The 14,088-nt window shown below is 35.0% G+C and overlaps 3 protein-coding genes across 3 annotated transcripts in view; 2 read left to right on the top strand and 1 right to left on the bottom strand.

Moving 5' to 3' along the window:
* Window positions 1–1,219: 1,219 nt before the first annotated feature.
* LOC136271592 (uncharacterized) lies at window positions 1,220–5,101 on the top strand. Its single transcript, XM_066071908.1, has 4 exons — window positions 1,220–1,672; window positions 1,804–1,935; window positions 2,044–2,178; window positions 2,266–5,101. Exons 1-4 carry the CDS (start codon window positions 1,457–1,459, stop codon window positions 4,117–4,119), a joined length of 2,337 nt encoding a protein of 778 aa, XP_065927980.1. The 5' UTR covers window positions 1,220–1,456; the 3' UTR covers window positions 4,120–5,101.
* Window positions 5,102–5,935: 834 nt separating this feature from the next.
* LOC136271869 (tripartite motif-containing protein 55-like) lies at window positions 5,936–7,588 on the bottom strand. The gene is made up of 2 exons (XM_066072432.1): window positions 6,783–7,588; window positions 5,936–6,452 (listed from the first exon to the last, which is right to left on the bottom strand). Exons 1-2 carry the CDS (start codon window positions 7,586–7,588, stop codon window positions 5,936–5,938), a joined length of 1,323 nt encoding a protein of 440 aa, XP_065928504.1.
* A 1,738-nt stretch (window positions 7,589–9,326) lies between these two features.
* LOC105346886 (uncharacterized) overlaps window positions 9,327–14,088 on the top strand; it is a 51,647-nt gene continuing 46,885 nt past the window's right edge. Inside the window, exons 1-4 of the mRNA XM_066070792.1 lie at window positions 9,327–9,473; window positions 11,940–12,073; window positions 12,508–12,582; window positions 13,144–13,869. Coding sequence (XP_065926864.1) covers window positions 9,446–9,473; window positions 11,940–12,073; window positions 12,508–12,582; window positions 13,144–13,869 — 963 coding nt within the window. The 5' untranslated portion in view covers window positions 9,327–9,445. The remainder of the gene's footprint in view (window positions 9,474–11,939; window positions 12,074–12,507; window positions 12,583–13,143; window positions 13,870–14,088) is intronic.

Consider the following 14,088-nt stretch of genomic DNA (forward strand, 5'->3'; position numbering starts at 1 on the left):
AATGTGTAAATCTACCTCCAATGTAATGGAGGTCCGTGTTGGCTCAAGGCTTGTATTTTGACCATCACAAACAAATTAAATCATCAACGTTTTGTTTTTTCCCTATTGTGACTTTTTCCCGATTTTGACATTTACTTCGATTATAACACATGCCCAATTGTGACAAGGAACACTCGGCGGGTGCAACAGGTAGGCAGAGGATGCTCACTCCTCCTAGCTAGGCACCTGATCACACCTGTATCTTTTTGGAGGTCCGTGTTGCTCTGCTTTGAATTTGTATTTCTTTTTATGGATTTTTGAGATGGTTGACGGTCTGTCATTTTTACACAAACCCTAAAATCTGTGGGTTTTAACACTGCTCATACATGACACTGTGCATAGTATAATTACTATATATCAATAAAAAAGTAAATAGATGAATAATCGCTCTGTAAGTTCAATATAGAACTATACTTTTAAAAAAAATGATGTTAAAAAGTTTAACATGTAAGATCAGTGGAATGTTTGTTTGAATATAACCAACCCAACCACAACCATCACAACCATAAATGGATTAAAACCGTTAGCTGTACAAAAATACTCGACAAAGTAAAGACATTTTTGTGCAGGGCTAAACAAAGCATTTCTCAGTAAGATTTCCTTTACATGTACACATCTGAAGATAATTATATCTAGGAAAGGTTAATTATAAAAGATGGCGTTCATTTTAAAAAATGTGCAATTAATTACGATTAACAGTATCTTATCTAATTTATTATGATAAAGTTTAAACAAAATAGTTGCAAACAGTCTCTGATTAAAACGTGACTCTTATTGATTTCAACTTCAATGGAAACAATTATCGGCCAGTCCATTTTGGAGTAGGTTCGGGTTCTGTTCTGAGCGTAGTTTTAGTCTGCTTTTCAAATCTGTAAGTATTTTAAAAGTAAAACCGGGTTGTCGTTTCACTAAGACTTTTATTCGTTTGTACATGAATTTCGACCACATAGGACACTTTGTTGACATCATGTCCTGCGTGACCACGAGTGACACAGTCTACACATAGACAACAACCACAGTTTATACGGCTGAGGGGTAACTCACTAACACTGTGAATATCCAACATTAAATCGGTTAAATCTTCAAATCGGTTAACAGACGGTGTTTATAAAATATGCATTCCTGTGTGTGCATGCATCATATCTGAAAAATTACCAGCATACTGTTTAAAGGAAGTGAACATGAAAAAAATAACTCTTTTGCAATTAACTTGAAAAGCCCTCTGAAACTTGATAACGAAAGTTGTAGCTATTAAATTTATTTATTTTGAGAGATTTTATCAATTAAACACTCTCAGTGAAAGGTTTATGGAGGCCATCAATTATTTCCCAGCATGCATCTGTGCTCTGACGTAGATGAGACACATTGCTGCTGCTGACTGGGTCAGTGTTACAAACTGATCGCACTACGGGAAAACATGCCTGAATGTCAAGCAAAATTTTGCACTGTCAGAAGGGGACAAGGATTTAATACATTTTCTATTCCTGACCCTAAGCGTGACTATGAATTGTGCAAAAGATGGATTCATAATTTGGGGAATGATAAATTAAACATAAAGACTTTTGTGTTTGCATATCATAAAATTGTATGTGAAAAACACTTTGAAGAGGATTGCTTTGAAGATGATCTTGAGGTAGGAATTTGCTTTAATGTTTTCAATTTAAGTTAAATATGCATTTGATATACGAATGATTTTCAAATACAGACAAAATATAAATATTTTGATAAACAATCTTCAATAAATAGCCTATTTCTTTAATAAAGGCACGCCTGATGAATTTCAAACCAAGAAAAAAACTGAAAAAGGGGGCAGTTCCTACTATTTTCCTTGACAGCAAAACTCCTAAGAAAAGGGAAACAAGTGAAAAAAGAATAAAAGAGAAGGAAAAAGTGGAAGTGAGTACAGGGTAATTTTAATAACTAACGTTGATACAGTCAAATTCATGAACAATGAATCTGTGCATTAAATAAAAGCCTTAATTTGTATCATTCTTAAATTCACAGCTACTTGAAAATATTCTTGTCAATGCTGAAGATGATGAAAATATAGATGAGCCAGGCTGTTCTTATGATACTGGGAGATCGGGGCAGAAAAGGAAAGGAGAAACAATTCCTGTGGGAAAATCAAAAAAACCAAAGGTAAGAAATTTAATAGTTTAATGTATATATCTATTTTGTAAAGTAAAAGCAAAGGCATTTTACAATTAAAATCATACTGTTTTGTAGAATTCAAAGAACACTGTTGATGTTGGAATTCAGTTTGAATACATGGATGAAAGAACTATGAAAGATATGGGAACACAATGTGACATAAGAACTGAAAATTCAACAGAATTCTGTGTCAACTGTAGATCAAGAGAAAACCCTGGTCTAGCAACATCTGATCACGGATATTCAAAAATATTCCAGGATATTCCTTCAACATCAGAAACTGACACTATTTTTCTCTCCTCTACACCTGTGAAATCTGCACAGTGCTTCTCGCACACATTTGAATCGGATGAATTATCACCTGTCAAATCAATTACTACCAAAGCTGACCCAGATTTCTCTTTCATTCCCTCAGATGAGTCAACAAATGAGTTATCAAATTTATCAAGTGATGAAGAGCAAGATGTTAATCCTACTGAGGATTCAAAATTTATTGTCTTTTGGTCATGTATCAAATCTCTTTTCTGTATGTTAATGTGCCAAGTTTGCAAACAACCATTTGATGCCAATGCTACAAACCATTATGTCAATGGGACAGGATTGTCTGTGGAGTTTAATTGCATGAACAACCATAAATTTACTTGGAAATCACAACCCTTTGTAGGGAAACAACCAATTGGTAACATTATGTTATCAGCAGCCACATATTTTAGTGGATTAACTTTCTCAGGCATTTCAAACTTTGCTAAGTGCATGAATTTAAAAATAATATCTAGAACAACTTTTATCAATAACAGCAGAACATTAGTGTTACCTGTCATAGATATGTACTACAGAGAACAACAAAATGATATTCTTAAAAAAATGAAAAGAAAACCCCTAGTAATTTGTGGAGATGGTAGATGTGATTCTCCAGGTTTCAATGCTAAATACTGTACATATACAGTCATGGAGGCCATGACTTCTGCAATTTTAGATTTTAATGTTGTTCAAGTAAGTGAAACGGGGTCATCTTCTACAATGGAGTTAGAAGGATTTAAAAGATGCTTGTCAAAATTAAAACAATCCAATATATCTATAAAAGCTTTAGCAACTGACAGACATGTACAAATACGGAGTTTTCTTAGAAAAGAACACCCTGGTATTAAGCATCAGTTTGATGTTTGGCATTTAGCAAAAAGTATATGTAAAAAGCTTCTGGTAGCATCAAAAAAGAAAGGATGTGAAGATTTAGCTCCTTGGATAAGGAGTGTAAACAATCATATTTGGTATTGTGCATGTCGATGTAGAGGTGATCCTGATTTGCTTGTTGAAATGTGGAGGTCTTTAGAACATCATATTTGTAATGTGCACGAATTTCCTGGTAACAATTATACAAAATGTGGTCACCCACAACTCTCAACAGAGGAAACGAGAAAGAAAAAATGGCTGCAGAAAGGTAGCAAGGCCCACAAAGCCCTATTGACTGTTATTTTTCACAAAAGACTTCTAAAAGATATTCGCCAGTTGAATATGTTTTGTCATACTGGTGAGCTTGAGGTATATCATTCAATGATGCTGAAGTACATTCCAAAGCGTCAAGAATTCAAATATGAGCAAATGGTAGCCCGTACACAATTGTCAGCTATTGACCATAACTTCAATATTTGGAGAAATCAAAAAACTGATGATGAGGGTCAACCAAAATTTTACAGAGCTTTCTCAAAAGTTACTGGAAGATGGACTGCCAAGAGACTCTATGAAGAAAAAGATTATGGATTTAGATTAGACTTGATGGATATGGTTCTGGAGCAAAAAGAATTAAAATCAAACTTAACAACAATGCATCAGACAAGAAAGAAAACACTACCACAGAATATAGCTAAAATTCCAGCTCCCCCAACTTCTGAGCTTGTTGCAGCCCATATTTCAAGATTTAAAATTAATTAAATTTCATCCACTTTATTCAAGTGTTTGATATATAGATATCAAGGTAACTGGGTGGTTTTTTTTTATTAAATGGTATTTGATACTGTCATGTCATTTTTACAATGAATACATGCATTCAAGTATATAGGTATACATTAGGTAAATATCTGTATTCTTATTTACAGTCTGTTTACACTGATAAATATATGTACTTATTCAGAATCTGAATCAGTGTCTGAGGCTTCATGAAATCCTTCATAATTTCCATGCTCATCGGGAAATGAATTCCTTATTTTTGTCACTACACATGATGGAATAACAACTCTGAACTTTTTCCCAAGAGGCTGACCTCGTCTAACCCAATTTATAAACTGTCTGTAGGCCATAAATCTTGATTGTCTGTAACAGAATTAGATTGTATCAGATGTATGTGCAAGTGATTATACACAAATGAGATGTTGTTGAAATATTTCAAATAAATATTGATTGTATTTGAAATCATTCTTTGGGAGTCTTACTTGTTATTTAAGTGCTCTGGGGCTCTTCCTCTCTGGCTTTTACCGGTATATCTTAGATAGATAATATAAGCTGTCTCGAGGATGACAGGACTAAGACACACTGTATCAAAATCTGGGTGCTGGGATATGCACTTTATGTGCTCGTTAATGTAGTCCGCCACATAATGTTCAAATTCATAACAACAAAGACATTCCTTAAATGTAGGTAGAATTGTACAGTTTTCACAAGTACACCAATTTAATGATGCTCCTCTCTCATTCACATTAACTGCAGGTGGAGGGGCATCATTCTGGGCTTCAATTTCTTCCTCTGTAAACTCTGGTTCAAATTGATAGCCCTCAACTTCAATTTCATTGTTTAATTCACTTTCTGACGATGACATTTTAACTGCGTAACTGAGTGCTGATTAACCAATGTGCCAAAATGCAATGTGTCTCACTGACGTCGGCATCAGTGCTGCCCTCTCTTAGATGCTTAGAGATAACCCAGCAGGGAGGTAATGATTTTATCAATATGGCGGCTCCCATGGATTGCAAGAATTAGTTACTTTTAATGGAATATCTTCTTACTGAGGAAAGCTATGTCTAATTGGCTTTACAAAATCATTATATAGATCAAACTGACAAATTTGAGCCCTTGATAATTTTTTCATGTTCACTTCCTTTAAATCTTCGTTTGACGTCTCACAAAACCTTATTACATCTGATAAAGTTAAGATGAATGCATGTAATTTGCGTTCATTAATGTAAACAAATAGGCCAAACAACATAAATTTGGGATATATAAAGAAACAGAAATACTCCATGTGTATCATCGAAGAAAGACTAGGGTGTTTTGTTTTTTTTCAAATGAAACGTACACAAGCAGATATAAACCATTTCAGTTTGTAATATTTTTTTTGATGTGTCGGATTTAATTTATTAATTAAACAATGTTTTTCTTTGATGTGGTCGGTTTTAATTTATTAATTAAACATATGTTAATCTTAAAACTTTAAACAATCAAATGTAATATCATGTTTCCATCATATACGTCTGTGTCTTTATTTTAGAAGTTGATTGGTAGTCAGCCTCCATCTTTATTCACTGAAAAATAGTCTAATATACGACATTTGAAGTTATGGGTTATATAGTACAAAATCGATATGTAGTGTTATCACCGGCAAAGACATTGGAAAATGTAAACATATTTTGATAACTGTTCTAAAAGTTCCTAATACCCTTTTTCACCATTAAGGCTTGAACATAACTTCTATAGTTATATAATTTTACTCATGTGTTTTAGAGTAAATGAATACATAAGTTAGATAAATATGTTGTCAGTTTTCGGAATCATGATTTTTCAAAATCTCGTCAAATGTTTTTTGACAGAAATTTCCGGGAAAGTTTAAGCTACTGCCTTTAGAGCTGAGTTGTTTAAATTTCAGCCGTGTCAGTCTGTTCGTGTTTAGGAGATACTGATAACTAACGACATGGATCTGACCATTCTCACACCCAACATACAGATATCCCTCACTGTCTAGTGCCACTGATGTTGGTCTCTGGAGACCATCCTCCTCCGTCATCAGAAGCTTCTGGAAGGTTAAGAACTTGTCCAGGAGATGAACGGCGTTGTCGTTAGGCACAGCCACCAGGATATTGCCTCGCTTGTCTAGTGCAATGTCGTTTGGATTAAACGCAGATGAAGGACTTGTCCCAACAGATCCGTTGTAGGTTTTAGTCGTCGTGAATGTTTCCCCTTTGCCAAGAACTAATTCCAGTGATTGTAGTCCTATCTTGACAAAAGTGTCTTTTTCATCAATAGCTCGAATTTGATAAAAATATCGGTGTTCATAGCTTACACCGAAACAAAATGTTATTAAAATTCTTCCACAATCGTCTGCGAGATATATGTTATATTTTCTATAGTTATTGTTCACATCATATCTCTGTACAACACAAGCATATGCCTGAGCTCCTCCTGGTCCTATACATAAATACGTATAGTACGGATTTTTTGTACTAATAAATGTAGTCACCAAACTCCCGCTTGAGATACGTTTAATACACTTTCGGTCTTTCATTAGAATCAACACATCACCGCAGGATTGAATCAGGATAATTTGTTGCGCGTTCGTTAATACTGATCGATGTTTTAAATCGCCGTTTTTTAAATCACAGGCGTACACTGTTCCTTTACTCAATAGAAAAGTTTTGGAATTTTGTAAAGGTACGATGTTATCAATTGAATCTGAGGCAAATTTGAACTTCATTGACACCTTTAAATCCAAACAGTCATGAAATTCTTCTTCTTCTTCTTCTTCTTCTTCTTCTTCTTCTTCTTCTTCTTCACACTGATAGATATCGGACGACAATTCTTCTGTTTCATCGATTAATTTCCCAAATAAACTGAGCAAATCATCGTTTGACACTCCAATTTGGAAATCAAAACACCGAACACATGTGTCTTTGTTTAGAAAATTCCTTAATGCGCAGTTCAAAGAGACGATTTTTACACCCTCGCGATCTATTTCCAAATTTCTCTCTTTACATTTAAGTAATGCAGAAGCAAGAGTTGTATCTTTTTTGAGCATTCTCTCCTCGTTGTCTGTAAGAGAAATAATCTTCTCTGTCATTTTCTCTCTCCATATTTTCACTTTCTCGATTATTTCCTCCTCTCTGTCCACAACATTTCGGAGAAGGTTCTCTCTGTGTTCTGCGAGTTGTTTATGTCTGCTTTCTGAATCAGAAAGTAATTTATGTAAACGTAAAACCGCGTGTTCGTTGCCAAGAGATTCCTCCAGTTGACGAAGTTTAGTTTCAACCACCTCGGACACATTTTGGAATTTATGTCCCAAGTGATTACTAGTTATACAGTGGCTACATATAGGACAATCACAGTCCATACAGTAGAGGGGTAACAATTCACAACCATCATGAACCTCACACATTAAATCCATGTTAGTATTTCCTGTCATTTGGTAGTCGGCCATGTTTAAAATCTCTTTAAACACAACACTGCACATCGATCGAATGTGCACGGAAGCGATTAAGGTACATGCAAGTTAATCTGTTCTATTTTTATTCGTAATTTAAAGACAAGCAGGTGGGTGCACGTGCATGGAAGAAATCACACTTTTTATACCTTTGTTTTTAAAGGTAATTATTCATAATACGTCTATAAAACGCTGTTTTGTGGAATATCCCCCGATGATATGTAGCTTTTACAAGTAGGGGCGCGTATACAGGAATTGTTTCCGATGAATTGGGGGGGGGGGGGGGGGTAAAGTTCCTGGCCGTTCAATTATAATTAACTTATGTGAATACATTTAGTTTCTTAGTACATGTAGATCTAAAGGTGTTTTTTTTTAAATCAATTTACATGAAATTTAATTATTTCATAAAAAATTATTCACCATGAATGCTCCCCACCTCATATTCCACCTAGATCTGAACATGCCAGAATCACAAAATTATTTAGAAGTTATAAGATATCAAGGTGTCGCTACATACCGCCTTAATTAAGAAATCGTTCCATTGCCAAAGAATAAGAGGATTATCTATAAATCATATTTATAGTTTTCTTTAATTTGATATACACAAGTATCAGTTAACATTTTAAATTAAAATAGTGATGTTTTACATCTAATGTATCTTTGAGTAAAACAAAAATTAGATACTATATATGGAATCATCCTTTTTCGTGGGGGGCCAATGTTCGAGGCTTTCGTGGGTAACCCATGCCCACGAATTTACATCCCGCGATCTTATATATGCAATCATATGTTTAATATTTATATATATATATAACTCACTACCAACGAAATTACGTCCCCACGAACCAGTAAAATTTTGGCTACCCGCAAACATTGACACCCACGAATAAAACTGATACCACAGCACATTACCGTGATTATAATAACTTTAGTAAATAAATGGGAAATTTGATTAGAATGAAATCACATTCGATTTTTAAATTCATTGATATTATACAATATCTTTTATAAGAAACAAGGGATCATGCATTTTTTTAATAGTAAATATGAGGTGATAATTTTGGTCGGGGCGTGATCAAAGCTGAAAAAGCTTGAAGGGCTTAACGATAGATTTGATCACATTCCGACCGAAATTATCATGCATCTCATAATATTCAAAGAATGATTCCATGTTACTAATACAAGGATTTATATAATTTTCAGCAGTTGCACGATTAAATATAAAAAAAAAATTATTATGCAAACCTCGCTTGCTTCACAGTAATCATGGCAATACGTCATTTGAATTTATTGGACTGTATATTACAAAATCGATTATTAGTGTTATCACAGACAATTCAGACACTGGAAAACGTAAATACTGTATTAAATAATATAGCATTAGCATTAGATAATATACATATAGATATATCTACATGTAATAATGATTCGATTTTTGAATTCATGTTTGCACAGTATTAAAATTATTATAATATATACTACAAAGCAAAGTTCGGCTACAAATTTCATGTTACAAACGTAATCCTTCCTTAGAATAGCGCCATTTTTGCATACAGTCATATTTCCATTGGTGACAAGTACATACACCTACCGAAAAAGTAAAATAATGGAGAGAATAATGGCGATTTGCTATAGTTCAAATGTACCCCTAATCCCTAATGATATTTCCACAGAGCCTGCAGGTGGCTCACAGACGCTGGCCGGGCATCATCGATTTCTTGACATCTACCTGCAAGTTGTCTTGGAAACAATAGCATTTTACAGGTGTGCAAGTGATTTGTGATTGTTAAGCATTGTAAACCTCGTCTGTCTCGTTCAATATATAAAACCCTGTCTACCTGGGTGTACATAAAGATGGAGGTTAAATTAAGTCCCTACAGAGGTAAGTGGATGGTCTGGTTTTAAACTCGAAGTGGTGTTCATAATAATTGTAAAATGACATGCAATTTACATGTACATTATGAAGGTATTGCAATTTTTACTCCTTTAGGATTGAATTTTGATTTTTTTTTAAAAAACTGCAACAGGGCGTGGTCCGCCCCTCTCTATCTCTCTGTTTATGCCAGTCTCTCTGTCTGTCAGCCTCTGCCGCTGTCTGTCTGTCTGTCTGTCTGTCTGTCTGTCTCTCTCTCTCTCCCTCTCTCTCTCTCTCTCTCTCTCTCAAACACGCACATACATATCTTGAACGTTAAACTTTTACATTTACATGACAATTGATACTACATTTATATTATTCACGCCTTTTTAGATTGTAATCGTGTTTTATTTATGATATAATGATAAAAATTAGCTGACGATAATTCATTACATTGGCTTCAATTTAATAATTCATATTTGCATGATTTCATTTTATGTATTGTGATACAATGTATGTCATTTACTCTTTGATCGGGTATACAATCTGTTTCATTTTAATTAGCTTTTGCCCGGATCCAGTGGGTGGGTGCCCCCCCCCCCCCCCCCCACCGCCCGCAGACCCTCTTTCAAAATTCAATTTTCTCTAATTTTCTTAAAATTGACATTATATAATTACCAAAGGTATGTCTCAGACCTCCCCTCCCCCGGGAAAATCAAATAACCGCCCACCGCCCCCCCCCCTTCCCCCCGGAATTTTTTTTATGAATCCGCGCATATCATGACATGTAGCTTGTGGCTTATATGAACATCATTTTTCATAGGTACAAATGTAATGTTAAACATCGATTTAAAAAATTGTATTTTCTTTATTTCTTATCAAAGTCGTGTCTTTATAAAACATTAGTCGGGCACGGAATCCTAAAAATCGAAATCTGCGTTGGCGCCAAAAATAAAACCTTCTGAAAGCTTCTCGGATCTCCCATTCAGGGATTAAGCTTATCAACAAATGATGGTATACAAAAGGTAAATCCTGTCCCTTTCCGAAAAATTGTACATAACTGCTTCCATCCTATCATAACCGTTTCTCTTGGAGTCTTTATATTTGAACGTACGTTGACCTGTTGACTTCTTTTTTTTTTGGATTTAGGCCTAGCGTTCATTCCATCGTTTAAATGACTAAAACCCTATACTGATATAATACCATAATTAACAGGCAACTTAAAATTTATCAACGTTTAAGATTAAAAAAACAAACGCAAAGGAAATCGATAGAAATCAATATAGCTGCATGCACTAACAGCACTTACACATAAAATACATTAACCATGTTAACCTTATAACTTAACTCTGTTACTCTATTGAAATGTGCGAAGGTGAAAAAACTTGACAGAGGGCGAGGCTTGCTTAGTTTGATAGAAATTTGTCATGTATCAGCGATATGGGACACTTGTCGACATTAATGAGGACAAAAGTGCATAAATTATAATCAAAATACTTCTATCATCTTAGAATTTTCAATTTTTACAATATTTGAATAAAAAATATATTTTTGAAATATTTTTGGAAAAGTGAGAATAAATAAAAAAGTGCCAGCAAGATTCAAACTCATAAGTAGTTTATCCTTGCACCCATTGCCAATATATATTATACATGTATATATATTCTATTATTATAAGGTTCCAATGTTGGGAAAAAAAAATATGAAAGAAATTATGCGTGATTTTTGTGTTTATTTCGATAGGAAGTACATATTTCACAATATAGAGGTATTCAATGCCATGTAAGTATTAGTCTACATATGTTTTATTCTCGCATTATGACCAGTGTGAGATCATGAGTTTGTCCAGTGTCAGACTGCTGTGAGATTGTTCTGTCTTACACTGTATATTACTTCGCCCTTTTTAAAACGTAAACAAATGTTGTCTGCTGTAGAGAAATGCAAAATGATGGACTGAGATTATCCATTAAGTAATTGTTTTGCTTGATAAATTATTACAATTTATCAAATCTTTATTGAAAACATGTTGCATGCTCTCATTTTGACTTATGTCGAAGCACATGGAGGGATCATTTGAATGTCATAACAGAAAGTTGTAAGAAATCAGTTTTTGATGAAAAAATATTGCAAGAAAAATAATCATTCATTATATACTCATGTGGAACAGTGAAATTCCACCTCGGTGCTAAGATTCACTGTCCAGGGCTTTGCAAAGCCTCGTCCTAGACCATGTACCGGTAGACTGTTAATCTTGTCCCCTTGGTGGAATTTCACTGTTCCACACTTGTAATAATGAATGATTCTATTAATCTCAGTGAGATTTGTTGAGACTGAAAATTTTATGCTCGGACATATAACAAAACAAAATTCTTAGTCTCAACAATGTAATCTTGCAGGGATTTATATACAGTTGTCCTAGTTACCGCTCCTCAAGTAGACTGCATGGTAGTCAAAATGAATTTACGAATCTCCCTCACTCTTTTTGTTTATCAGTTCTTGCCCTGTTGGTTGTGGCCGTGTGGTTGGAGGGGGTGGAGGGGTTTAGTGGAGCTTTCACCACCCCGCCCAACTTCTTCACCACTATACCCAGCGTATTGTCCACTCCAGGGATCTGTCCCACAGGCACGGTATGTATGCACTCACAAATTCTTTAGATACAAGTACATGTGAAACCCTATCATGATCTATAACTGCAGTACTGCTATTTTGCAAGGCAAATTGATAAAGTTTTAGTTAGTAGATTATTAAATTACGATAATCAAACAATTGCTGTTATGTGATATATTTCACAAAACTGTCACTGCATGGGGTCATTTTGCCTTTCAAAAGAGCAATAATGCATGTAATATGTAAGGGATAATAAATTAATAGAGATCTAAATCATGTTCTATTTCTGTCAAGCTTGAAAAAAAAATCTGTATATTACATGTATTTGAGCATAGAATAATTTCATTTCACTCGTACGATACTTGATATCAAACAAAAGAGATCACCCTTGTTTGTGAATTTTGATATTAGTAATCTGTTTAGTACACGTACCATTTTGGTTCATTCTTAACAGACATTTTGCAATGGAGTATGTCTTGAGCAGTGTGCTGAACCTCCCAGGGTCCAGAACAAATGCTCACAAGAAGAGGTACATGTAACTTTAAGTTCGATTTTAAAATTATTTTCATGATGATGAAATGTGCAAATTACTTGATAATGAGGTGAGTTGTTAAAGTACAGCAATACAGCTCTACTAGCTTAATTGCCCTAACTGAGGCAAGATTTCTTAGACCCTATAATGAACGAATAAAATATTTAATAAGATTTCAAATATGTTATCAATCAAAGGAATAAACTTATGATTTACTGTTTTCAACTGTACACATGAATCTATTTGATTTTAAAAAATTTAAAAATGAAAATCCCCTTTTGAATGCCCGTGGGTACATAAATTATGTGTGTATTAATTATTTATGATATTTAATTTCTTCTCTTCCTAATTTAAAGTAAATTGCCCCTTTATGTACATGTAACAATGATATGATGTGTACATTTTCTAAATTATTTAACTGTTAGTTAGATCAAAAAGATGTCTAGTACTTTTTTCATTTTTAAAACAAAGGCTTTAAGTGATAACAGACTTTCTGCTTTTAATTGTACAGACATTAAAATATCAGTTAATTAAGTTGGTTTTTAAAATGGCCTTTAGGTGTTTTGTTTGGCATCAGGAAAATGTGTTTCCAAAGAAAATGGCTGTTTCTCTACAGCCGGACCAACGACTGAATCAGTTTCATCACGCTGTAGCGAAGACCAAATCTTCTGTCTCCAGGTAAATGAATGTGTGCCTCGACAAAGCATTAACTGCAAGAATGACATAGACTCTGGCAGTGGGGGATCGACCTTGCAGGGCAAATGTGGGGAAGATGAGACTTTCTGCCTGGCCTCTGGAAGATGTGTGCCTAAAAATGGCTGCGAAAGTGAAAAAGAAGTGGAGGAAATCCGGACGAAGTGCGACAGTGATGAATATTTCTGTCTGCAGCAAGGCAGATGTGTCAAGATTTCAGGAGATTGCGCGAGTGAAACAACCAGTCCTGCGACAAAGACTTCAAACTGCGGGGAGGACGAGTATTTCTGCCTGCAGAGAAATGGCTGTGTACCCAATTCAGGGTCATGTGGGGGTTCTGATGATACCACGGCCGGCCAATGTGACCTGGGGCAGGTGTACTGTGGGACCACCCAGAGTTGTATCCCCCTGGGCGAGGCCTGTGGCGAGGAGACAGGAGGGGGAGCCACCAGTCATACATGTATGGAGGACCAGTATTTCTGTCTACAGTCTGGCAGATGCATGCCCAAACATGGGGGATGTGATGGACACACAGACTCAACATCAACCCCCGCCCCGTCCACAGAGTGGAGGTCCTGTGGAGAAGGTCAGGTAGGGTGGACATTTACGTACATAGGCATGCTCTTTCAATTTTAAAAATGTTATGCCTGCATGTTCAATTGTTCATGCATTAGGGATTACTTTTGTTAGAGTAAAACATGCTTTAAACGAAGTTGTGCCAGGGATGGGCGATTTTGCTTTGTTATCAAAACGTAATATGTTATATTCCTTTAAGCTTTGAAATATGTTTAAAAATCTACAGGGAATGAA

This window comes from Magallana gigas, chromosome 9 (genome assembly GCF_963853765.1).
Source record: "Magallana gigas chromosome 9, xbMagGiga1.1, whole genome shotgun sequence".
In the NCBI taxonomy this organism is placed as follows: Eukaryota; Metazoa; Mollusca; class Bivalvia; order Ostreida; family Ostreidae; genus Magallana; species Magallana gigas.

Coding starts and splice junctions, on each gene's coding strand:
- LOC136271592 (XM_066071908.1), top strand. CDS start 1,457: ATGCCTGAATGTCAAGCAAAATTTTGCACTGTCAGAAGGGGACAAGGA. Junction 1,673..1,803: donor GCTTTGAAGATGATCTTGAG/GTAGGAATTTGC, acceptor TCTTTAATAAAG/GCACGCCTGATGAATTTCAA. Junction 1,936..2,043: donor AAGAGAAGGAAAAAGTGGAA/GTGAGTACAGGG, acceptor TTAAATTCACAG/CTACTTGAAAATATTCTTGT.
- LOC136271869 (XM_066072432.1), bottom strand. CDS start 7,588: ATGGCCGACTACCAAATGACAGGAAATACTAACATGGATTTAATGTGT. Junction 6,453..6,782: donor CTATTGAGTAAAGGAACAGT/GTACGCCTGTGA, acceptor TTTCGGTGTAAG/CTATGAACACCGATATTTTT.